Below are 27,790 nucleotides of genomic sequence, written 5' to 3' on the forward strand. Positions count from 1 at the left end.
AGTACCTACAAAGAAATTGCACAAGAACAAAGCAATAATTTACTTTATGGATAAAGTAAAGTAGTTTTTTTTTAGTTTATAAAGTAAAAAAACATTTGTTTTAATTTACAGAACATTGAAAACTATGGCATCAAAAATACAATAGTCAAAAATAAAGTTTCTTTAATTAAATAAATATGTTATTGATGTTTTAGTTTTAGCTCAAACCTATTGGTTCAACTCTTTAGTTACTTTGTAAAGTTCACAAAAATATTAAAAAGGTACAAAATCCTACACAAATGATGCAACATGAAGTTTTAGGAACTTGAGAGCGCACGAATACAAATATTTTTTTAAAGCTTAATTTGATCAAGCAGCCGGTATTTCCAGTATTAAATGGTATTTCTAAATTGTAAGGATATATTTTTATACAAACTGTGACCAATATGGCAGATACACAGTATTCCTTTGATAAAAAGGTACAAATGAAATTAGCTGTCGAGTTATTTCAGAAGCTGCACTTATAAATGGAAAATATAATATTCTACTGTAAAAATTTCACAAAAAGTACAGAATGAATAATAATTGAATGTTTGTCAAACCTTGTTACCAAATAGCATGTTAGTCAACAGTGAAATGTATGGTTAACTTTGGTACGTTCCTGTTAAAGGGAACATCCATTATTATCGATGATTTTTAATCGATATATCGATATTTTTGTTTCCCTTTACGATCCATTACAAATTGACAACTGATCTTGTTCAGGCTAAAATCTAGTCTATTATGGATTAAAACTGTTCTAAGCTAACCTAAAATAACCAACCAAACTTGCTGTACCATTTTAAAAATTCCGTTTGATTATAGAAAAGGCATGTGGGGAATATTAAACAGAATTTTTAAATGTTATACAGCAAGTTTGGTTAGTTTTGTTAGGTTGGTTTGGAACAGTTTCATTTAAATTGTTTATTGATACTGAACAATATTTATTTATCGTAGTTGTCAGCTGATAAGTTTCAATTCGTTAATATCGATATATCGATTGAAAATCATCGATAATAATAAATGTTCCCTTAAACAGGAAAGTACCTTAACTTTTCTTTCATGTCTAATTTTAATGAATGAATTGTTTTTGGAAGAAATTGTAAACTAATATAATGTAACCTGTTTCTTGTGTATATGTCTGGTTTAAGGCGTACAATCAGTGGTGAGTAAAAAAAAATTCAAGATTTTAAAATCCAATACTGTATTAAATTTTAACTAAACATTTTTATAACTTCAATGCAATGGTAAGAGAAGAATAATCTTACAATCCGGTTAAAAACATGCAGGGATCGGCTCCAAACCTCGAACACTACATGTCGAGACTCAACAAATGCTTTTGAGGAATCGAGGATAGGAATTGGGACATCCCTACTTATAATTCACCCAAGAAAATATCTATGGTAATCCATTACTGCTTAGCTCTTAGATTTTGATTTCATTATGACACCTTATCTGTTATAGTTCACCATGATCTCAACTTAATTATTCTTGGGAAATATTTTGCCATTGAATTAATTTTTAACTTATAAAATGCTTTAACAAAGTAAGGACAATAACTTTACCATGAATAAAATTAAAAATGTTTAAATTCAACATAATATACAAATTATCTTATAAAACCCCATTAAAACTATCATTAAATCATCTTAAATCAAAGATGAATATTTAGTATTTACAATTAATTACTGTAACTAAAATCAACAAAATTGAATTGAGTATAAATAAACATACTTATGTTAAACTAAATGCACATGACCCATTATACAACCAACGTACTGATGTATAAAAGAAAGAAGAAGGCACCTTAGTCTGCAGGTATAGGATTGATCACAGGCTGAGGCTTAGTCCATCGGCTAAACTCTGCTGGTGCGGATAAAATTATCTCCGGGGTTATCCCTGAAACAGAAATTGCGTTGAGGAGACAAAGTAGCTCTTTTTCTTCCTGGGGTGAAGGTGAAACAAAATCAGCTGGAATCGAGGTCATCAACTGTATATTTTTTATAGCTGTTTAAGTCGTTACCTGATTGGCCGAAGAAGACAACAATCCCCATTAACAAAATACAATAATTGTATCAATATTTAAATTTGTTTGTGTTTTCATTGTATAAGACCGCTTTACTCAAATATACCATTTTCTCCATGTTAAAACAAATTAAATTAAAATAGAATTCCAGTAATTAAAGATGAATCTATTACTTGTTGGTGGATTAATACAGATTGCATCTGAAAAACAATAACAGCTGTTTGTATTCAATAGCAAAACAAGATGAAAACCATTTTAGCAGCTAATTTATATTTTCTTTGTTTGTGTAAGTAAGCGAAGTGGCACTTTGCTGAACACAAGAGAAATGTTTACGCACATAGGCGTAAGGATATTTTAAATGTGACTTTGCCCATTGCACATACATGTTTAACGACAGTAAACAATTCTTATTCTTAAAGTGAATGGTCTTGTTTACTTGCAGTATCCACACTTTCTACTTGCAGTATCCAAAGTCATTGGTCCATTTGGTTCACATATAGACTAGTAAAAATAGCTTAAAATTTACCTGTACCTAGAAGTAATTGTAATATAATTTCTGTAAATGGATTCTTATGTAAAAATGGCTGAAAAAAACGATGGTGAAAAGTCTACCACTCTACGGAGGTGCGTTGGCCTTGTATGAAAGGTTTTTCAAAATGGCTACCGTAAATATTTATGTTTTTAGCCAATAAGTCCTAAACTATTACAGATAGCTTAAATAAGTAAATGAGTAAATTTTAAAGGATTAAATTGCGCAACTTTTGGTATATAATAAGTTACAAGTCTTTAAATTCTTAAAAGATAATAATGTTGTCAAACAATTTTAATAGTTTATCGTTATTCAGAGAAATTTTGAGTTATGGATTTTAAGTTGGCAACAATGATTGTTTTGTACCAGCTGAGAGTTCTTATTGTTGTTGTTAATATTTCTACATGTTCCTAGTTTACTTTCATGTTCAGTAGTGATGTTTTAAATTCAATTTCAGTGCATTTTATGAAAAAAAATCTAATTTTCCTACAGTTACCTAACAATGTACATGTTCTCTCACTGATTTGAGAAAGCAAAGTGGCCAATTCGCTCATCAGTGAGACAATGTTAACATTGTCTCACTCTAATTACTTTGTCTCACTCCAGATTTTCAACGTGAAGGCACGAAATAGTGAGCGCGTAACATGCAGGCAACGTCGTATGCGCGCAAAATACGTTGGCAGCACTGGCTGTAAATCAGCTGGTCAGCTGTTGTACTGTTGTATTTGTCACTTCACATTAAATGTTATATTAAAAGTTCACTTCTGTGTAAAAATAGGTTATGTTTCTTCACCAATTTATTTGTTTTATGGTAACTGTAGGAAAAGTATAATGTGCAACTCGAGTTCAAAGTACAATTGCCTCACTCGAGAAACCATTCCTCACTCGCCTACGGCTCGTGAGTAAGGATTTCTCTCGAGTGAGTCAATTGCTCACTTTTCTCACTAGTTGCACAAATAACTATTGAACTAAGCAGCAACAAAAACCTGTGATACAAATGAGAACTGTAAAAGTAGGATTGTTTACAGTGTTGTTTATGTTTTTAATTTCATGAATAATTCGTGATATTTTGCGAATTCTTAATAATCTATTTTTCTCAATTGTGTAGGTGAAGTGGTAGAGCATTGTAACTATGGTAGATGTGTAATACTACCGTATTGCATACCGTAAATTTGAGGGAGCAAATTTTCTCAAACCGTGTCTTCTCACATTGCAAACGCAAAGATTGAGTATAACTGCAATAACCATTTCATGTACTTATTTGCCAACCCCCACGAAGGACGGGTACTCTGCTAGTAGTATAATACTTATACTATATATATCACTAACGAGATTTTGTGGCAATGATATATTTTCAGCAAGAACGCAAAACTCGAGAACCATTTGAGCCGAAACTTTTCATAAGAGTAGGTAATAATTTGGACAACACGACTAATCTTGTTTCGAAAATCCGATGTCTTGGGGCTCCACCCCATTGGTCATAAAAGTTTAGTGTTAATTCTTATTCCAATTTATTTATTTTAATGATTACCATGGAAACTATTTATTTTTCATGACCAAGCACATATTTAGATCAATTACCTCATAGGTACATTAAACGATATGTATACTTAATCTTCAGAAACCGCATTCTACTAGCCTGAGAAGAATACACTGTAGCCTAATGGAAATCTTCCACGTCCTTAAGCTCTCTTCATAGGAAACATTACGTTTCAACCTCAGAAAATGCCCCTGCTGGAACTACGCTAGCTATAATACCCATGCCATGGAAAGTTCCATTACCATCTAGTCTAATTATATTGTGGCTAATGTTGTCAGCAGAATATTGAATAAAACACTCAGGAGATGTGGATTGTGATCAGGCATACTTGTACCTCTATGTGCAGCAGCAGAATGGGCGACCTGGCAGAGCTTATGTCACTAATTGTTGTGGTATAGATTTTCCATTTCAAAATTTTACTAAACATTGTTTGTGATAACATGCTTTCATAGCAGGCAAATCATACACATTTAGAAGCCGTATTTTGACTTTGACAGCCCATTCTTCTTTACATTCGTTGCACTTTTCTAGCACTGATGTTGAGTTCAACCTGCTGAGCTTCAAACCGTTCGTTTTATTCCTCTGTTTATATGTTAGGCTTAATTCAGCTGTGCACAAAAACAATTACTTTTGAAATCAAAATAGGTTTCACTAAAACGTGTCAAACGGGAACAACTGGTTTCATCCTCCCGCTTTCTGAATGAAGACTTTTAAGTCTTAAACTGCGCTCTACATTTTTATTAATTTTTTACAAAAAATTACATGTTTTTCAGTTATTTTCCTTGCCATACTGGTTCGGTGTATTGCTTCAATTGCTTTTTCAGTGAGAGATAACACCTCACAACTGTCATGTATAATTTGTTCACAAATAAAACATGTTTCGCTATTCATTTTTCTATTTTCAGTTGTAATACTAAGGGGGATTAACATCCCCATCGCAACACTAATTTCACTAAAATTTAATTTAAAACATCACTACTGAACATGAAAGTAAACTAGGAACATGTAGAAATATTAACAACAACAATAAGAACTCTCAGCTGGTACAAAACAATCATTGTTGCCAACTTAAAATCCATAACTCAAAATTTCTCTGAATAACGATAAACTATTAAAATTGTTTGACAACATTATTATCTTTTAAGAATTTAAAGACTTGTAACTTATTATATACCAAAAGTTGCGCAATTTAATCCTTTAAAATTTACTCATTTACTTATTTAAGCTATCTGTAATAGTTTAGGACTTATTGGCTAAAAACATAAATATTTACGGTAGCCATTTTGAAAAACCTTTCATACAAGGCCAACGCACCTCCGTAGAGTAGTAGACTTTTCACCATCGTTTTTTTCAGCCATTTTTACATAAGAATCCATTGTAAGAATTTATATTACAATTACTTCTAGGTTAACCAAAAATTTTACTAGTCTAATACATAAGATGCCATATTTGCAGTATCCAAAGTCAATGGTAGGCCTACTTCTAGTTAACAATGGAATGTCTATTTGCAGTATTCAAAGTCAATGATACGTCGGGTTCACGTAAACAAATTGTTTACTCGCAATATCCAAAGTCAATGGTACGCCTGGTTCACGTCAATAGAATGTCTACTTGCAGTATCCAAACTTAGTGTTTATCTTTTCTTCACATTAATGGAATTCCTAATTGCAGGACATATTCAAAGTCTGCATTATTGAATGGTAAATCTAGTTCAAATAAATGGAAAGTCTACTTGCAGTATCCAAACTCAATGGTAGGCCTATATTTGGGCAACATAAACGGAATGGCTATTTGGATTATTTAAAGTCAGTGGCGCATCAGCCTTTTTTTGGCGACCATATTTATTGGTTATTCATTTTGTAGTAAATTATGCTCAATGATATTAATCCGAAAATCCGATTGTTCTCCCCTTTTTCTCTGTACGTTATTTGTAATGTGCTATTAAGATGATTTTTTGACTAACATATGTTGCGACTCTTGTTTACCTTTTAGCGAATTTCCCTATAGGGAAAGTTTGGTATCATTTTACAGGTCTTGACGATTGACATAAAGAAAACCAAAATCGGCCCACTAATAACAAAATGGCACCCTAAAACGTTTCAAATCCAAATAACCATGAGGGTGGCAAAAAAATTAACTTGCACCTTGCACCCTCTTTAACTTTTTAACTATTTGAGATATTTGAAATCGGTTTGCGGCAATTTGTTTGAAAATGAAGGGCTACAATAATTATGGTCAGTTTTGAAAATTTTGCCCTTAGGGGTAGCAGGGGTAAGGGGTAGCTCAAAATTTTCAAACAGCAAGTATAGTCGAGTTTGGTATCATTTTGTAGGTCTTGACGAAACATAACAATTAACATAAAGAAAATATAAAATCGGACCATTAATAACAAAATGGCAGCTCAAAATTACTTTAAATGACCATTGTCTCAATCATTTTTAGCTGTAATTTTGTTATTAATGGTCCGATTTCTATTTTCTTTATGTTAATTGTTATGTTTTGTCAAGACCTGTAAAATGATACCAAACTCGACTATACTTGTCATTTGAAAATTTTGAGCTACCCCCTGCCCCCACCCCTAAGGGCAAAATTTTCAAAATTGACCATTATTATTGTAGCCCCTCATATCTAAGAAGGTTGCCGCAAACCGATTTCAAATATCTCAAATGGTTGAAAAGTTAAGGGGGGGTGCAAGTTACTTTTCTGCCACCCTGTATATATATATATATATACGTCCGTGAACGTGATAACTTGAGTAATTTTTGTCCGATTTTGATTAAATGTGGTTGAAAGGGGTAAGGCGGGATAAACTTTAATGAGTTCGCAAACCAGCATGATCGGATCATGGGAACGGGGTTTTACATGGGGTTTTATGGGGTACAAAATGGTTTTTCTCATTTTTGACCCTCAAAACACAAAATATCCCAATTTATCTCTAGACCTTTTTAAAGAGCTTAAAAAAACAAATAATTTAGTATGCTAAAGTGTATTTGTACGGTTATTGGTAACGGAGAAAATTAAAAAAATTTAAATTTAAAATTCCCATGTTATTCTTATGGAGAATATTGTAAAATGTTGTAGTTTGCTTGTTTATGGATAGGCCTATATTTTGATTAAACTTGGCCAGTTTATTTATTTTATACTAAGCTATTAATATTTTACTAAAAACCCCATTTTAACGGTTTCCTTGTAGCAGCAAACCTAGGGACTCGTTAAACCTAATGTTATTTAAAGAGATTTAATTTAAAATCAATTCCGACAAATGGAAATTCGCTTAGTCGGCAGGTTTACTGCGGCGGGGGTATTTATTGTTATCTCACAAATAATGCCATGGCAACAAATTAACCCATAAGGCCCATGTTAAGTTTTCGAAAGTTAAATTCACGTAGAGAAGGGCCCTGTGGTCCAATTTGTGTACCATTTCAGATCTATACCTTTCCATGGTTGGTTATGGTTACTATGATTGTGCTAAATTTGGTGCAGATGGCCTCAGCCGTTCAGGAGAAGTATTTGTAAAAAAAAGCAGGGGCCTGTTTCATAATAAATTACAAACTAATATTATTAGTAAATCGGCTGATTGTCCAATGCAAATTTAATGGAAATTACAAATTACAAGTTACAGCTTGTAGCTTGTAGTTTATTATGAAACAGGTCCCAGGAGTGTAGTATAAGAGCTTCGTTCGCTTCACTTCGCTCTGCTCAATTAGTCTTTCAAACACTGTACAACACGCTTTTAGGTTAGGTTAAATTCAAACATTGAACAAAATAGGAAACGCTGCACCAGCTGATCGTAGTTGTAATATCTTTGAGTGTTGCCAACTTATTTTCAAGCGTTCACGGAATATGTGCATAATAAAAGCACGCTGTTTTGTGTTGTTTGGTTGGAATACTGGTGTGCGCCAAAGTAAGGCTTTCTGTACTATAATCTGTGCAATTAAGCCCACTTTGTCGGGTGGCTGTAGGAAAAAGCATTTGATTGTTTGTTATGGGGACAAGTCCCTTTCAAAATATACTTTGTTCACAATATTTAGGCAGTTTGTGGGGAAGATACTCCACTACATATTTTGAATTTAATGTATGTTGCTTGATCAGCTGTTGAGCTATTTTTAAAGGATAAGTGCCAAGCGTAGGGGGTAGATTTTTTCCCCTAAAACCACTAAATATTGTGAACTAAGTATAGGTAGCCATTTTAATGTGAACAAAATAGAAGTAATTACCGGAGTTGGTTGGATCACATGACCATCTTGGAGTACTCCAGTGAAGCCAAGTCTGATGTGCTGCCTGCACTCTGTATGGTGGTAAAGGTCAGATCCTATGACAACAAGCACATGATCACTATAGATATTTTGCACATAAAAAATTACAACATTTCTTTTGAAAAATTACAAATAACATATAAAGCCTTTCTTGTATTTGAATTGAGTGATGGCATATTATTTGTTATAATACAACAGAAAAATTATATTTTTTATTTCAATTGTATTTTGTACTTCTACCGGTTATAATTTTCTCATTTATAAATTCCAATTATCTCCCATCATTGATTATTATTTTTCACTTAAAGGTAAATTGAAATAGCATTTATCCAGAAATAATGAAATAATATCAACAATAGGCTATAGATAGAATGATAGTTTCAGTGATAGTTGTTTTAGTTAATTGTCATCACTATCGTTTAAACTGCTTTCCCTTAAAAGAGAGTGATTTTTCCTTAAAAAATGCCCATACACAACACAGTAAAATTAGGCTATACAGGGTGTCCGGTCATAAGTGTTAAATACAATTTTGCATTAAACTACATGGTAATGATGACAGAATGTCGCAAATTTGAGGTTAACAACTTCAACAGTTAGAGAATAACAAATAAATTAAGATTTTTCCAAAATTATTGTAGTTGTTATGAAAAAGGTTATTTTACTCTGTTAAAAATGCACTTACTGTCAATTTCAATGTCATTTTCAGAATCCTCACAAAATTTTAAATAGATATAACACATAATCGTTGGGGTACGGAAAAATATTCTATTTAAAATTCTTCGTTAAGCAAATTATTTTTATATCAACGAAAATGTAAATAACATTCAGCAATTTATTTCTCGGTTGTTGAGTTCCGGCGAGGTTATCAAATATGACTAAAAACTTCCTTATTTAAAGGGCTTTACAATGATGTATAACAACATTTACCTACTGTCAAATCCATGGTGAATTTTACGCACTATTGTGAAAAATCACGGTCAAGCCAAAACAGATATTGTAAAAAATAATAAACTTTTACTTACTATTTTATGAGCTGACCACTGATGATGAGTTTGTGTATAATTTATGATTGACCAGACTACACTTGCATCAAACTAAAGAGTTTTTTAAGACTTTGGAAAATTTGTAATTAAAAAACACAACACATTAGTAAAAAACACAATACACACTTTAATTTAAATATGAAAGGATAGTTAACACATTAAACAAATCAATGACATACTTTGTCCGAAGCACAAATCACAGTTTGGGTGTAAAGTGCCCACCGTTTTCCCGCAAGCAGGCCCTAGCTCTTTTGCGGATTGCGCCAACTGTGACCTCATACGTCAATTTTTCCCTTACTTTCCCAGCAGCCTCAAAGATTCTCTCCCGTAACTCAACTTCAGAGTTTACAACAGTTGAGTAAACTAGACTTTTCATGTAACCCCAAACAAAAAAATCTAACGGGCTCAAGTCTGGAGATCGAGGAGGCCATGCCACACTTCCTCCACGTCCAATCCATGTCGGGTAGTTTACCCGACCATAGCCACAACCGAACGCTTTCAGTAAAATGTGGTGGAGCACCATCCTGCTGAAATATGATTTCAGCTCTTTGTTGAGGATCAATTTCATCCAACAACTGAGGTAGAGAGTGCTGAAGAAAATCTAGATATAAATCACCGTTCAGATTTCCTTCGAAGATATGAGGACCAATTAACCGATCTCCAATCACACCTGCCCACACGTTGATCCCAAACCTTTTTTGAAAAGAAGCTTCTCTGGAGGCTTTTGGATTTTCATTATTCCAAAGATGCATGTTGTGAATATTTATCACACCTTCTCTGGTAAAACGGGATTCGTCAGTCCATAGTATTTTTTTAAGGAAGTGATATTCAACAATATCACGTTGAAGAAGCCAGCGGCAGAACTCCTTTCTGGATTCGAAGTCACGAGGCTCCAATCCTTGGACCTTTGTAAAATTATACGGATGGAAGTTATTGTCCTTTAACACTTTATGTACTTTCCACCGGGACATACTAGTTTCAAGGGCAAGCTGCCTAACACTAGTAGTAGGATTATCCATAACTCTCTGAATTACACCCTCTTCAGCTGCAACATCATGCACAGGTCCTACTTCTTTCTTCTTCTTCTCAACCGATCCTGTTTCCAGCAAACGTTGATGCACTCTAGTAAACACCTGAGTACTGGGGGTGGTGCGATCAGGATACCGATTCTGGTACTCTCTCTGAGCAGCCGACGCATTACCGTTACACAAACCATAAATAAAATGCATTTCAACATACTCCCGAGTCGAAAAAGACATAGTTGACCGATTACTGTCCACATATGACTGATAGATCTTTTTTAAAATATGACTACTGGTTCACTTGGTTTTCTTATCGCTTGGATAATGTTATCAGTAAAATACCTGAATCTATTGACTAAATCCATTCAACAAGATAGAAATTCCGGGAGATAATTTAAACCTTATATGAAAAATATACGATAACCGTAACTTTATCACAAAAACATTTTACTACTATGTTTCTTGTCTTAGCTTGGTAGTTATAAACAAAGCGTTGCATGCGAGAAAAAATCTAATTATTTGTTGCCTGCACTTAAATGTATTATTCTTCACAATAGATTTTCTTTGCCCTACCATGTTTTTCACAATAATGATCGAATTACATTAGGAAATTTGAAATACGGTAAACACTATTATACACCATTGTAAAGCCCTTTAAATAAGGAAGTTTTTAGTCATATTTGATAACCTCGCCGGAACTCAACAACCGAGAAATAAATTGATGAATGTTATTTACATATTCGTCGATATAAAAATAATTTGTTTAACGAAGAATTTTAAATAGAATATTTTTCCGTACCCCAACGATTATGTGTTATATCTATTTAAAATTTTGTGAGGATTCTGAAAATGACATTGAAATTGACAGTAAGTGCATTTTTAACAGAGTAAAATAATCTTTTTCATAACAACTACAATAATTTTTGAAAAATCTTAATTTATTTTTTATTCTCTAACTGTTGAGGTTGGGAACCTCAAATTTGCGACATTCTGTCACCATTACCATGTAGTTTAATGCAAAATTTTATTTAACACTTATGACCGGACACCCTGTATATAATTAATGTTTTGAAAGTTCTGTTCACTTTTTAGGGCTACTTTTTCAGTACATTCAGACTACATATTATTTCACGTATTTACATGGTTAATTAATTATATAATAATATAATGATTTTTCACTCAGTGCTTATGTTGGCATTTTACCTGGGCACTACCCGAGTTGATGGAGTTTCGCAAACTCGTGTAGCCCGAATTTAGCACATGTGGTGCTTCATTGAACTCGTCCAACTCATCGCTAGGGTCGAGCGAATGAGCAAGCAGGAAATACTGCTCTGTTCTTGTTGGCCAGAGCAGATGAGTCATGATACAATACGCCAGACAATCGGCAGAGTATGTGATCCCTGCACAGTTAAGTGATAAGTTACATACACAATAGAAACAATAAACAATGTTATATCATTTTGTAAGTTACATCCATACAGATAACTTTGATATGATTTTATTAGGTTAAGTTATTAGTGCTTTGTGTTGTGTCAATTGGACAACCTGTCAGGCAATTTGAATTTAAACTGTTGTTTTAGAACTGGCATCTAGAACTACTTCTGAAGAAGCCTCTGAAAGAGGAGAAATATCAAGTATTATGTATGTGTGTGTATATTTTTATTTTATGTGTTATTTGACTCGTCTGCAACCTTTCATCAGGTGAGTTAGCTGTGTCCTCTCCATCCTATATATTTATTTAATCAAAGCTAAATTCTTTTTCCTAAAAACATAACATTTTAGTATGTATAGTATTTTAATGTTGTCTTGAATCATTACCATTACACTAAGATAATATCACAAATTTTATGAATCTGATTGAAAAAATGAGTGTAGAGAGAAGTGAGATGCTTTTTGTGGCTTTGCTACTGTTTAACTAAGATCGGCTGTATATTTAAATAATACCATTTATCAAAAGTCATCAAAATATATTCTCAGGATTGAACTGGCCAACTTCTGAGATTAGAAATAGGTGAGCACTATAACCACTGAGCTACACAACTAGGCTATAGTATATAATTATTGTCTAATAATAGTAGTTTTACCCATGATTTACAGCTACATATTGCTTGTTTTGTACGTTTGACGATCATTGCAGAACAAATTCACCAAATCAATGATCATGCAGAAATTACATGACATACATAAAATTACATTTTTAGGTTTTCTCGGATTAAGACTGTTGTTATTAATTTATTTCTTGCCTTTGTTCTTGATATGTTCCATAAGGTTTAACCAACACATTTCTCTACTGGAACACATTTTCATGTTCTGGTACATTTCAATGATCAAAGCATCTGCCTGACAATCAACTTGCAAACCACCTACTCTCAGTGGTTGAACACACTATTAACACCAGTGCCTATCAGTTTGACTTAGTTAAAATGTCGGCGACTTAATTCAACCATGTCTACTTCGATTTGAAAACCGGCAACAAATTTAACATTGGGATGTAATGTCTATTATATATTCATAGTAAAATCTCATACTCACCTAGCAGCAGCTTGAAGCGCCAGAAGGGTGGCACTTGAAGTGCTATCAGAGCAACAACAGGTAGGTAAATGTACCAGACAAGCGCTGAAGCACCAAAGTGAAGGAAGAAGTGGAGTTTGCTGTCATTGTGTTCATACAACATCGTGTTGCGCAGTTCAAAAAGGAACCACACAATGATGACACACCTTAACACAAGGATCAGCCATCCTGGCCATGTCTGGTACTCATCTATCTCCTCTACGATGTCTACTTCCGTCTGTAACACCAAACAATGATGACACACCTTAACACAAGGATAAGTCATACTGGCAATGTCTGGTACTCATTCACCTCTTCCACGATGTATACTTCCGTCTGTAACACCAAACAATGATGACACACCTTAAGTAACACAAGGATAAGTCATACTGATCATGTCCGTTACTCATCTATCTCCTCTACGATGTCTACTTCCGTCTGTAACACCAAACAATGATGACACACCTTAAGTAACACAAGGATAAGTCATACTGGCAATGTCTGTTCCACATCTATCTCCTCTACAATGTCTACTTTTGTCTTTAACACCAAACAATGATGACACACCTTAAGTAACACAAGGATAAGTCATACTGGCCATGTCTGGTACTCATCCATCTCCTCTACCATATATACTTCCGTCTGTAACACCAAACAATGATGACACACTTTAACACAAGGATAAGTCATACTGGCCATGTCTGTTACTCATCTATCTCCTCTACAATGTCTACTTTTGTCTGTAACACCAAACAAATTAGGACTAAAACTATAATTACAACTGGTAACAATACACAATCCCACGGAGGGTAGTACAAGAGAGACAGGAAACTTCACCCACCACTATGTTTCTACTCTAAATACATACACGGCAATTTTTGTGAGGACTGTGCAAAATAACAAAACCGTTGGCAGTGGCGAAGGATTCTAATGCACATGCGCATCTCGCTCACGATTCTAAATAGTTCTCTACTGGTGAGTTTTAAAAACCCACAAAATAATTGAAATTAAAATAAATTGAAATTACCTTATCATGAGAAATCATGCAAGCCCTTGTCCAACGCTCTTAAAATAATATCTCACTTTGTGTAGCCTACAGTCTTTAAATAGACCATATTAATTTTAATATTTATCAGCTGACTTATTTGTTTGATTTTGTTTTTTTGTGAGTTTTTGGAAACGGTATTAAAGCAGGGTTTATGTAATATTGGTTTTATTTTATCTTTAAATAACTTACACTTTGATAGAGTGAAATTTTCATGTTGTAAACTCACCCTATTCCAGACGTAGAGCAAAATATGTACCACTCCATACAACACCCATATGCTGAACACAACTGGTTTCCACGTCAACTCCATCCTGGTAACAGCCCAGCCCTTGGCTAACAGTAGCAGCAGGAGCATAAATGTTGTCTGTACAGACAACAAAATGACAACGTTACTACATGAATAAGATTGAACTTTTAATCTTTTGATAAGAAGAGTATTCAGAAATTTATAAAAATAGGCCAATCAGGCAACAACTAAGGGGGCTTTGGAACCAAATAAATGAAGATTTTATTATTTGATTCTACAATCAACAGATTACATTTTATTGTGTATTGGGACTTGCAGTACAACATTGCCAATTACAATCCAGAGCCACAGCAACTCCTCTAGGTAAGATTCTAGGAGAAGACTCACCCTTGAAAGAATATCCAAAATATCTCCTGCCGTGGCTAGGCTTGGCGTTCCAACTCCATCCATTGAGTACTTTACCACATCGATGACGTTGAACATAACTCCAACAAACTCCAGAAGAAGACTCGCTGTGAATAGCCTAGTGACTGGATGTCGCTGCCGAGTAACAGCGAAAACTTGAAGAGGAACCAAAACCAAGTAGGCGATGAAGAAGAGAAGATAGAGAAGAAGTGTGTTCTGGAGACAAAAGGAAATACTGTTTAAAAACACTATGATAAAAATACTTTCTGCAACCGATCACGTAGTTATATCATACCGTTTTTTTATTTGGATGATTACTATTATAATGATAGCACAAATAAAAGAATTTTTGCTTCTCTCTATTTACAGGGAGCGGCAAAATGATCTGACGGTTTTCTTTGCCACCTTGTTGAGTGAGTGAGTGGTTAAGGGTTGTGGGAAAAAGGGGCGTTCCAGAGCCAATGTGCGGACATTTTTAGTAGCCATGGAGCTGTGGAAGGCTAGAACTGTGTGTTTGCAGTGGAAAAGTATTATTTTTAAGTGGCAATTCCTGTTTTTTTAGCTGTTCAGCGGTAGTTCCGTAGACGTTTCGTTGTAGGTCAAAGAAGAATAGTCCCAACATGAAACATCATTTTGCTGTGGGTGGGTAACTTAGAACTACTAGTTCAGCATTGAAACTAAAATTAACAGACCATTCAAGGTCAGTCCGGACGCCAGAGAACGTCAAGAGAGTGAGGAAGACTGTGTGGTGTGGTTAAAAGTGCGCTTCATCGCTCATAATAACAATTTTGTCATCTGTAAGCAAATCAATCGCTTGTTCTGAAAATGAGTTGCGCTTCGCATAACTACTGGGCTTCAATTGTTGCACGGTTGCCAATTTGTATGGATGAAAGTGCAGGTTGTATCGTAATATTCTTCTACTGAGCTGTCAAGAAATGTGCAGAGCTGATGCTTGTTTACGTGCAGGCCGCCAAGGACTAGCTTCCACAGTTTCTCTCACTCGCTCAACTTTCTCTGGCGTCTAGGCTGACCTTGCATGGCCTATTGATTATTGTTTTAGTGCTGAACTAGTAGCTCTGAAGTTACCCACCCACAGCAAAATTGTGTTTTGAGTTGGGACTTTTCCTCTCGAACCTACCTTGAAACGTCTACGGAACTGGCTGCTGAAAAGCTACACAGGAATTGCTACTTAAAAAAAACACTTCCACTACAAACACATGGTGTTCAGCCACCCACAGCTCCATAGCTACTAAAAATGTCCGCACGTAGGCTCTGGAAGGCCCTTATTCCCAAAACCTTCCACCACTTACTCCCTCGACAGGGTGGAAAAGAAAACCTTAAGATCAATTTGCCGCTCCCTGTACAATTTATACGATGAATTATATGACTTTAAGTTACTCATATATTTACACTTATACTGTTTACTTACAAGACAGTAAATACAGATGGTAAGTGGTGATCGATTTCGATTGGATACTCCAATCATCATCAGACCCAATAGGCAAATTACCGTCTTGTAAGCACACTTGGCAAATAATGTATAGAAATTCTAACGTATAACAATATTCGTTAGTTTTTAAACTAATTAACTAATAACTTCTATCAGTTACTTTTCACGGGACTAACTAATAACTTCTAACAAGTTAGAATTGTTAACTAACTTTTCCTATAATGCAGAAGCATCTCAAATTCGGGTTATTTATTTCACGTGATCAGTGAGGGTTGCGTGCGGCCGTGAGAGGTCAGCGCCCTTGTAGACAAACAACGCGGGGGGTGGGGATAGAGAAAGTCAAAAGTCTAGTTGCTTTGGAATGCAGTGGGCCTGTGGAGGGGCAGTGATGGCCATTATCAACACCCAAAGCACTGAGGGGTGGGAAGGGGGAATGATTGTTTGGTGATAGATATATATCAAGTGTCAAAACATTATCTCCAGTTGATGCTCATTATCTGACAAGTTTTAAGTCATTGTTTCTGTTGTAGTATTGTAAAATGTGACAATATTTGATTAAAACACAAGTACCAGCGGACCGAGCTTGCTCGAGGTGTTTGATTTGTTCAAGAGGTAAAAAATAGAGCTTTTAAGCCTACAAATATTTTCAGTCTTACTGCGATTAATTAAGTTGTAAAGTCAATTTGTTTTCGGTAGGCATCCACTCTTCCTTAATTTTCCTTACAAACTTTTTCATGTGGACGAGCAATCTATAAAATGTCTACAATAAGCTTCAACCAATATAAAACTCATGATACATAACATCTGTTTTCTGTTGACCGTTATTGCATTAATTCACTGAGATCGCGAAACGTCGCAACTATAAATACGGGATGGTGTAATAACGCATTAATTCGTGCGGCGCATCGTCAAAAACTACAAAACGTCCTTGGCCTTTCCTTTAGATTTTTAGTTCAATATCAGTGTATAATGTTTTGCGGTAAAACACTTAATGTTTTTGAGCAGTCGTAACTATCCCTTTGGTTAGTAATACATCATACAATGCATATGTATTATATAAGCAATTCTCAATAGCATTGAAATTGGAGGAAATCGTAGGAGCCGTTTTTTAAATCATTGTGCACAAACTTTACTCATATTATAGTATAGATTAGTAACCAAGATGTGTCATTATGATATCCTTTAACACAACTGCCCAACAAACAGCTAACTTCTACAAAAACTAACTTTATTTTCTTTCAAGTTAGTTTTTCAACTAAATAATAACTTCTTTTAGTTACTTTTTAGGGGACTAACTAATAACATCTAACTAGTTAGAATTTTTGACTAACTTTTCCAACTGCTGTATGCTTGTAAGTAAACAGTCCCTACAAGAGTAAATGTATTACTAGGTGTACAATGCAGTTGTCTGCTTGCAATATTGAGCGGAGCCAGCATATTCAATATCAATGATTTTTTTGCATTTTAAATAGAATGCCTATTTGCAGAGGTATCCAAAGTCAATCATAAGTCAGGATTAAGTGAATGAATCGTCTACTTGCAGGAACCGTATTCTATGTTTCATCTGGTTCTCCTAAATTAAATGTCTACTTGCAGTATCCAATGCCAATGATATATTTGGTTCACATAAATGGAATGCCTATTTACAGATTCTAAAGTCAATAGTACATATGGTTCACGTAGACGGATTGTTTACTTGTAGTATCCAAACCCAATGGTACATGTAAATGAATAGTCTACTTGCAGTATCCTTAATAAATCAATGGTCCATTTATTTTGTTCACATAAATAAAATGCCTAATTGCAGTATCCGAAGTCAATGGTAGGCTTAGGCCTACTTCTGCTTCACTTATATGGGATGTCTATGTGCAGTATTCAAAGTCAATGATACGTCGGGTTCAAGTCAACGAATTGTGTTATATTTGGTTCACATTAGTGGAATTCCTATTTGTAGACTGCAAATAGGAATTGAACATGTTCCAATCAGATAGATATTCAAAGTCTACATTAATTGCACGTCTTGCTCACATAAAATGCTGTAAGTTATTTACAGATTCCAAACGCAATATGGTGCATCAGCCTAATTCCGGCAACCCTTATTATTGGTTTAAGTCCTGTGGTCCGAATATTACCATTTCAGATTTATACCTTCCCATATGGTTGGTTACATGACTGTGCCAAATTTCCTGCAGATCGCTTAAGCCTGTCAGGTGGAGCCTGACCTGTATTTGTAAAACAAAGGCAGTGAGTGTAGGATAAGAGCTTCGCTTCACTCCGCTCAATAATTTCGATACTGCAAATGAATCATGGTAGGCCTAAGCAATACCTGTATTATTAAAAGGCAATAACGATTATTATTATATTATTATTACCCATTGTATGTAGAATTTGCTTTTCTTTATTTTTTTTCAATGTCTTCTTTCTTCATTATTAAAAAAAGAATCATTTATTTGTACAGAAGACTTATTTGCATTGAACATTCATAAAACTCACCAATTCAATTACCTCAATAACTGTTTACCAGTATTATTGTTGTGAGGGATTGGGGTTAGCCCCACTTACTATAGGCCTATAACTTAGGTCTAGTTTTATTTTAGCAGTTAAAAGTAAGAAATTGTCGTCAACCACTTTCAAAATTTCCCTATTGTGCAATAAAATTTATCAATACAACTATTTTATTGTCTAAGTTACACCATTTAGTCTTAAACCTTACCTGTAAACCACGTGGTTGTGATTTCATTTCGTAAAACGATTTTGTATTTTTAGCTACAAGAACATTTTTTACAAAGTTTCTTGCAAATCAAGGGCGGTGTGATTTTTGTTGGTATAATTATGTTGTAGTGTTTTTTTAATGACCTCGTTTTATCTTCTCCTTCTCCAAGCAACATAAACTTAGGCCTAATTAGTTAACTATTCATTGTTGTTAAAAAGAACAGAACCATTTTACAATTAAATATAAACGGCATGGAGTTTAATCACTCAATATAGAACTGATTGTTAATCATTTCGTATTACATACAATATACTATAATATGCTCTTTAGTATTATCCAATTTTTTCTTTTGTACTGTATTTATCATGTGGTAGATTTGTTGACTAATGTTGAGGCTCTTGTTTACTTTTTAGTGTTTACTCGCAAATAATGACATGGCGACCAATTAACCCATAAGGCCCATGTTAAATTTCCAAAAGTTTGCATTCATGTAGGGAAAAGTCCTATGGTCCGATTTGTACCGTTTCAGATTTATACCTTCCCATGGTTGGTTACTATGACTGTGTTAAATTTCATGCAGATCGCTTCAGCCGTTCAGGAGGAGTATTTGTAATAAAAAAGCAGGAGTGTAGTATAAGAGCTTCGCTCGCTTCGCTCGCTCCGCTCAATTATAAGTGTTATTTGACGTATTTTTATACTTTCAAGAAAATAATATGCTAAAAAACCTATAAAGCAGATCTGAAAACCACGTTATTCCTTTTTAGCATCCTCTTCCTATAGCTAAGCACAAGTACTGTAAGTTGTAATGGCAGCTAGTATTTGTTTAGTATTTCACACTTACTTGGCGATCAAATGAGAACTGGTAGACTAGTGGATTGTAGCTAGTTGTGTTAGGGTTTCCATTCACCAGCCAAATGTCATATTCAAGTTCAGCATCGTCTGGTATATGATGGAAACCACAACCTCCGGATGTATTGCGGTAGCAAGCAACTAAACTTACATACCAAAACCTGCAATGGTTTGTTCAGTTAGCAAAAATTCTATTCTACTCAAATTGAATAAACTACGGTAGCTATAAATTTGTCCTATTACAAGTAGTAGATAAAATTTTCGATGGTAGGCCCCTGGGCTTAGGCTTATAGTACTTTGGTAACTAATGGCATAGACTAACCAACACAAGTAGACTTCCCACCCCATTGTAAATTTTGAAGCTCGTTTTTTGTGTCTAGTTCTTGTCTGGTGACACTGGTGGCTACTGTCAACAACATTTTGTTTCTATTATTTTAAAGTTAATATTCTTGATTTGTGCTGTACAGTTTGGTTATATAACTAGAGGATGAGTTTTTGTTTATGATTGTATCAATTTATTTGGTTTAACGGGGTTTCAAATGACTGAAATAAGAAGAAACAAATTGTAAACAAAACATGACCTAGTGCACCGGACAGAACTAACATTAAAATTGGCTTCAGCTGTTCCAACAGGATAAGGGAGTATGTTTTATCTATGCTAATGGCCTCAGTTATTAAATCTAGGTGGCAGCGCTGTCACTGGCTCTACTAAAAATTAGTTATTGGGTGAAGCGAAGCTCTTTATGGTCGGCTTTAATGCAAATTTTCTAACACTACATCACTCAAAAACGGCTGAATATGTTTTAGCCAAACTTACCAAGGTTGTTTCAACAAATGTTTGGTTTAAGACAAAACATTTTCAATTTTTGATAGTGCAGATATAATTTAAAAGTAACTCAACGTTTTTAACTTTTAACATCGGCCTTATGGGTTGCCGTGATGATTAAAAATAACAACGTAAATGTAAACAAAACAAAGAGTCATAGCATTTAAAATCAAGCCAATATAGCTCCTAAAACACAGTACAAAGGATAAACATTCGGATGATGAGCACTGATAAAATATAGAGAAAGTATTTACGCGCCATTTGGAAACTACCACCGATCGAATAGGTACAGTAATCTACAGATTTTGTTGAAATTTAATAAGTTAGGTATTAACCAATAATATTTGATCTTGTGATTGGGAATTTTAACAACAAAATTACCTGAATCAACAGTTTTAAATAACAAGGTAGGCCTATTCTCAAATCAATATTTTTTATCTAAATAGGCTATTACGAACATGCGGTCTTATTATTTACTTTAAAAAGGTCAGGTAAACTTCTTGTCCAACTGGGAAATTTAAACGCTATTTAAATTCTTGTTTCATGTAGAAATTTTTGATTGGACCATGTTGGGTAAATATTTAACCACATGTGTTTGATAGCACAAAGATATGATATTGATCTTATGTAGGCCTAAATGAAAGCTAAACAAACAATTTTTATACGCTGTTTTCAACTGTTGTTCAAAGGTTTATATCAGACATTTTCCATCACGATAGTAACAAACAGGACACAATGTTTCGATATTTGGAATCTTATCCCGTCTTAATGAAGCCTGGAGCTTGGAATCTTAAATGAACCTTAAGTTAATAAAACTAACTTATGTAGAAAATCTTAATGGATAAGCTTAGTGATAAGACATTAAAACAATCAATAAGTTAAAAATATTTACACTTCACGGTCCTTCCAAGTATGTGTTGGGTCCGCGGAATTGGCTAACTCTGGAACTCGCTAACCCCATGTTAAATGCCCTATCTTCAAATTTGGTCGATGAGAGGAACTCGCTAACTTGTTCGGTTTCGGAATTGGCTAACTCCGGAACCCGCTAACCCGCTCTAGAGCCGGGTTAGCGAATTACGTCCTCGTACGGAAGTCGCTAACTCGGTCCCTCGGCGGAACTCGCTAACTCCCAATCAGAAGCCTCGCGGGCCGTCCAATGGGAGCCAAGCACGAATATTTTTGGCCAGTGTTGCCGAAAGTGTAGTACCTATATCGTATCGGCACCATAATGTCGTATCCTACGATTAATTAGGAGTAAGAGCAACGTAGTCGATAATATATATATTTAGAAGTAAGTTTAACCACAGAGAAGTTCTTATGATTATTAGGGTGGAAAATGCATTATAGTCTTACCATAGACTAACCAACACAAGTAAACTTTACATCCCATTGTAAACTTTGAAGCTCATTTTTCGTGTCTAGTTCATGTCCGGTGACACTGATCGCTAGTGTCGACAAAATTGTGTTTCTATTATTTTATAGTTAACTTCATGATTTGTTCCTTACTGTTAGGTTATATAACTAGAGGACGTGTTATTATTTGTGATTAGAACGTTTTATTTGGTTAAACGAGGTTTTAAATTACTGAAAACAAGAAACAATTGTAAACAAAACACGACCTCTAAAGACAGTGCACCAGACAGAACTAACAATACAACTGTCTTCAGATCATCCATAAGGATGAGAAATGTACTAATATAAGGGAGTATGTTTTATATGTGGGTTTCTTACTTAAATAGTAGCTTATTGGTATGAAAAAGATAAAAATGCACATTTAATTTGGATCTATTACATGTTATGAAATATCTATTTTCGTAGTCCGCCATTTGTTTCTTTTATTCGAATAAATACCATTTTGTGAACTTCTGCAAATAAAATTTTTGAGTTCGTATTTTATATACTGGGCTTGTAGTAACCTTAAATCATAAATCATAATAAAATTTACACGTTAAACGTCATTACAGAATTACATTGTAGTGGTTATGTATTTTTAAATAGAGCTATTGAATTTAAATAAATATTTATCAATACATTATAAAGTGGTAGGCCTAATGTATTCATGGATTGCATTAAAAGTTAGTCTATGCATAAATACAACTTGTAAATTTCTTTTATCGTAGGCTATTAGTGTAGAACCCGGGTCATCCTCTTAATTTTGTTGAATTAATATTAATTTTACGTCTTTCAGTAGGCTTACTTTTTAAAAGTCTGGAGTTTTTTTCCAGGCTGGTTCTATCTTATCCAAAAACAAAGCTATTGTCTATTGTGTAGCTCAGTACTGGGGAACGGTGAACCGAGCAATGGCTTGGTATAGTTTATATCGTTTGTGAAAGCAATATAAAGGAAACCCAACACTCAAATCAGGAAAATCCGTCAATTAGTTTATTAAAAATCGTGAATTAAAATAACCCTGTCACGTTTTATTATATGAATATTATATCTTCTCCTATTTTTTACTAGTGGTGCTTAGGTGTACAATCTAAAAACCGTTTTAAAACATGTAACATTATTGCTACAAAATTCAACACATTTTAGAATTAGGCAACTATTTACTAGTAGGCCTACAATGCTTTGGTTCAAACTATTAGGCCTAGATAAAAACTTAGTCTTTGTCATCATATTTGTACACGTAAGTTGGGCGGTTCAACGACGAACATTTAATTTAAAATCTATGAATTAATTATGAAAGTTACGATGGTTGATGACTGTATTAATTAATGGTTTTGGTTTATTACGACATTACAATTAAATCTGTTTTCCGTGTTTAAGAACTTGCGTGTATTTTAGCTTAATTTCGTAGAGGTTTAATTATTTATTACCAACTAAACTAAATTTTGAATATTTTTCATATTCTATTATTTTCTTTTATACTGATGGCATTTATATTTAAGATCGAAATCATAAACATTTAACTGGCCATTGTACAGTTTAATAAAAAACACTTTTTCATGATTTTTTAATTGTCTTTTAATTACTTTGGGCTAGTTATCTGTTAAAAGTGGAATTGATAACAAAAAACAATAACATTTACTGTATCTTTATAGACACTGACATTTTGAAATACGGCAGTGTACGATTATTTTGTCGTACAAGGTTGGCAACGCTCCGAGCAGTGGGCGTGGCCGGGTTAGCGACTTCCAGAGTTAGCGAATTCCGCCGCGAGACAAAATCGAGTTAGCGGGTTCCGGAGTTAGCCAATTCCTGACTGAGACGGTTAACCAGTTCCAGAGTTAGCCAGTTCCGCCACACGACCGAGTTAGCGAGTTCCTGAGTTAGCCAATTCCTACGTCTCTATGTGTTTACCATGGATCTAATTAGCACAGTAAACTTACTTGGTAGTTTTTTTGCTTCAATTTCTAGGACAGAAATCACATCTAGCATTATCCAGAGATATTGATTTGCCTTGGTTATCAGTGTAATAACTTAATTCTAAAGCCAGCTTTCCGCTTTTTAGGTCTCCTTTATCTTTTTCTATTTTTTCAAAGAACCGTTAAATTTGTTTTCATAATATTGATTAAAAATAGCTTAAAAACTTAACTTATATTTACCATAATATATTAAATCTCACTAGTAATTCCCCACTAATATCTCCTTACAGCCTATTCAGTTATTATCAGTATTTTCAGTATTTAGCCTATTCAGTGCTGACTTTACCATCTTAGTATATAAAAGAAAGTTGTGTTAGTTACAGCGTTTATAACTGGAAAACTACTGAACCAATTGGCATGAAAATTTATAGGGATATTCCTTAGGTACTAGAATAACATAATAGCCTGTTTCCGTTTCAAAAACCCTTAAGGGAAGCGTCCTATGGCCCTTTGCAGTTTAAAGGTTAATCTTGGGGAAGAATGTTTTATTTTTTGTTTACCATGCCATGTCTTTCATTTCTTGATTAGGCCTAAATTAAATTAAGGAAACAGCTGTTTTAATGATAACCTAATTTTTAAAAACAAATCTATGCATAAAAAATGAGAGCTATCAAATAGGTGTCTATTCCATTTGTTTTTTACGAATTTGTTGTCAAATGTAACGGAAGGCAAGTGAGCGCAGCGAACGAGCTCCAACCTAAAGGTGAGTGAGCGTAGCAAACGAACTTCAACCAGGACATGATTGAGCCATGCAAACGAGCTCATCTTGAAAATGAACGAGCCTTTGACATAAAACCACATTAGGACAGGACGGCGTCTGTCGGGTCAGCTAGTATAATATATAAGATCTACAATTACAAAACTGGCACACTAGGCTATATTGAATTAGACTTCAAAGTTATCCTGTAATTGAGTCGAGTGGAAGGTAGGCCTACTCTGAAGGAGAAAGCACTGAGGTTAGGGTTGCCACCTTAGGTTAGGAGAAAATTGGGACATTGCCCCCTCCCCCCGAATTAACATAAGCTTAAATACGGGCATAAACACGTTCACTGAGAGCCCTAGATGCCGGGACGGCGCCAGGAGCTGAACTAGCGCTCGCCCCTGTGTAACATTGCCGTTACCGGTAATACACCTAAAACGGGGTGACTTGAGCCCAGTGGGGTGACTTGAGCCCAAAACGCAAGAAAAAGTTTTGAATTTTCGTTTCAGAAAACCTAAATGATTTATCAAAAGGTTTTATATATCAATTTGAAGGTTACCTAATTAGCTTTCACCACAAACAATTCCAATTATTTTAACTGTCCATTTTAATAATTATAAAAAATAATAATGTTAACACGTCCGAATCTGAATTTCATTACGTTGAAAAAAGGTTATCGGCACAATGGGTATTTGCACTTAAATGAAAATAAAACTATTTTTCCCCATTTCATTATTTCCTCGACAACACAAACATGTTGAAGCATGTTTGATTATGTAATGGTTTAAGTCAGTATGACCTGGGTTTACCTTATCATGACCAAGTTTGGCAGATTTTGGGGTGACTTGAGCCCACCTGTGTTTAAGTGGTAACGATTGTTCAACATGGTAACCAGCCTTCAACATCTACCAGCAATTTAACATCACCACCAGTAAAAAGAAAGAAAAAAGCAGCAGTGAGCAAAGATTCAGATACTAGCAGTGAAAGTGAACCAGAGAGTGTATATTCAGAGTATAGTGAGTTCGAAGAAGAAGATTTTGATGATATATTAGAAATGCAAGCACCAGAAAAGGGAAGAAGCAAGAAGATAGAAACTAAATTAACTAGCAAGAAAAATGAAAGAAACATTTTTTCCAAGATAAAAGAAAATTGTGAAACAAAAAAAAGTGCTTATGAAAAAGGCTGCTATGTCTTGGTGATGTATGAAGGCAAGTTTTTCCCTGGCATGATAACGGACATAGGTCCCGGTACTGGTAATGCAGGGGAAGACTTTAAAATAAGTACAATGACCATGAGTGGTCTTAGTAATTGGAAATGGCCAGAAAAGGTAGACGAGTGCTGGTACAGCAAAGCAGATGTTAAAGGAAAAATAGCAGCCCCCACACCCATTACCGCCGAAGGATCTTTTGCCGTTCCAGAAGTGGAAAAGTGGCGGTTAATGGACAAAGACATAAAGTAGAACAAGTGCTTTTACTAGTGTAAATAGTGTGTAGATAAAAAACAATTTGTTATTTTTACATTTAGTTAGTCTATTAATGACTGTCAAAATGTCTATTGTGAAGTTTTCTATATCGGAGTGACGAATCGGTTCAGATTAACTAGAACGAGATATTGGCAACATTTCATTTACAGAAAAAATTACTTTTTATATTTTCAAAAATTGCTGGTGGACTTTTTCTGATTAATCATATTCAGATCTTCAATATTTAGTAAGTAAAATTTGTTTAAATGTTTCTGTAAGTTTTTTATAAATTTATTACAGTTTCGACGAAAACTTTGTGTTTTGTTTTACACTTACCGTCATTAAACCTAAAAAAACAGGAATTTTTAATCTAAAAAAATACCAAAATAGTCAACTATATATGTGGGTTCAAGTCACCTCATGGGTCAGTGCAGTGGGTCTAGTGCATTAGAATAGCATTGAAATATATCAGCTGGGTTCAAGTCACCCCGACCAACGAGGTGACTTGAGCCCACCCATATTTTTTTTTTTAATAGTTACACTAACTTTAAAAAAATCTTATTCCACACATTTGTAGAATAGACCAAGACTAAGTTTACTGTAAAAGATTCATAAAAAAATACTTAATGGGATTACTTTAATGAACAAGCAAAGTTCAAAAGTGGGCTCAAGTCACCCCGTTTTACGGCACTGAATTGCAGTAAAAACAACAGTAGTTATACTGGATAGCAATGTCCTGCAATAAAACTAGCTTTGGACATAGTACCGAGCAATTCTGATAGATAGCAGCACTACCCAGATTGCAGTCGGTAAAGTAGTTTTGCTATCTAGCAGGAAAGAGGTGGGGACAAAGCCCTGTTCTATACCTACAGCCCTGGTAGTGATTTTGGGAAACTATATTTTTTATTGTCAGAAAAGTACGTCCCCACGAGCTGCAAAGAAATATGGACGCTCGTGACGAGCTGGCTGATCCATGGAAACGTTAAAAAACAATGAACGGTGACGTTCCAGAACGTCCGTAGCAGCGAACGTGTTAAGGAACCAAAATCGGGACGGGTGGCAACCCTGACTAGGGTGCCATTTTGTGTACCTAATTTCTTTTACATTTAAAATGGGCATGGAGAAAATTCATCTGACACGTGCATGCTAGAGTTAACTAGCCTATTCTAGGTCTGCATTTAATTTAACCTTACCGTGGTTCTTTGAGGTCTTCTACTTGAAATGTGAATTGAGAACCTTTTATAACATCCCAGGGGGCATCTTCATCATAGCATAATTTTCCATCTAGGCAAGGTACCTTTCTCAAGAAATCTTCTCCTTCAGTCAAGCATACAGAATCATAAGCAACCTCCTTGATTTTACTAAACATTTGTTGACATGCCAATTCCTTATCTACAATTGTCCTATTTCCATAGTAATCAAGAAAAAACGCTCTATCTAGCACAGCTAAGGTGGCATTAAACTTAAAATCACTTTTTAGGGTGATATTTCCAAAAATGTATCCTAGAGTGTCTTTTTTGAATCGAAGATCTGTCTTTTGTACACCAAATTTAACTAGAAATTTGAAGAAGTCCTTAGTGTTCCAAGTGCCTTTAATATGGGTACAGTCTGATTCTAAAAGCATAAATGACATACCTAAATACAACATAGAAATAAAAACTAAACACTTTCTTCCCATATTTAGTAAAATTTTATTACATTACAATTACAATTTGGAAACATAACCTACAACTTTGAC

The 27,790-nt window shown here is 34.5% G+C and overlaps 1 protein-coding gene across 1 annotated transcript; it reads right to left on the reverse strand.

The window, feature by feature from the left end:
• Positions 1-1,078: 1,078 nt before the first annotated feature.
• Positions 1,079-27,790, reverse strand: LOC128999779 (integral membrane protein GPR180). The gene is made up of 8 exons (XM_054426452.1): positions 27,246-27,790; positions 19,689-19,857; positions 14,667-14,900; positions 14,259-14,396; positions 12,967-13,222; positions 11,638-11,834; positions 8,331-8,425; positions 1,079-1,917 (listed from the first exon to the last, which is right to left on the reverse strand). Exons 1-7 carry the CDS (start codon positions 27,728-27,730, stop codon positions 8,345-8,347), a joined length of 1,560 nt encoding a protein of 519 aa, XP_054282427.1. The 5' UTR covers positions 27,731-27,790; the 3' UTR covers positions 1,079-1,917; positions 8,331-8,344.

This window comes from Macrosteles quadrilineatus, unplaced genomic scaffold (assembly GCF_028750875.1).
Source record: "Macrosteles quadrilineatus isolate MER2022 unplaced genomic scaffold, UCM_ALF_1.0 Scaffold_8__2_contigs__length_117827958, whole genome shotgun sequence".
Taxonomy (NCBI): Eukaryota; Metazoa; Arthropoda; class Insecta; order Hemiptera; family Cicadellidae; genus Macrosteles; species Macrosteles quadrilineatus.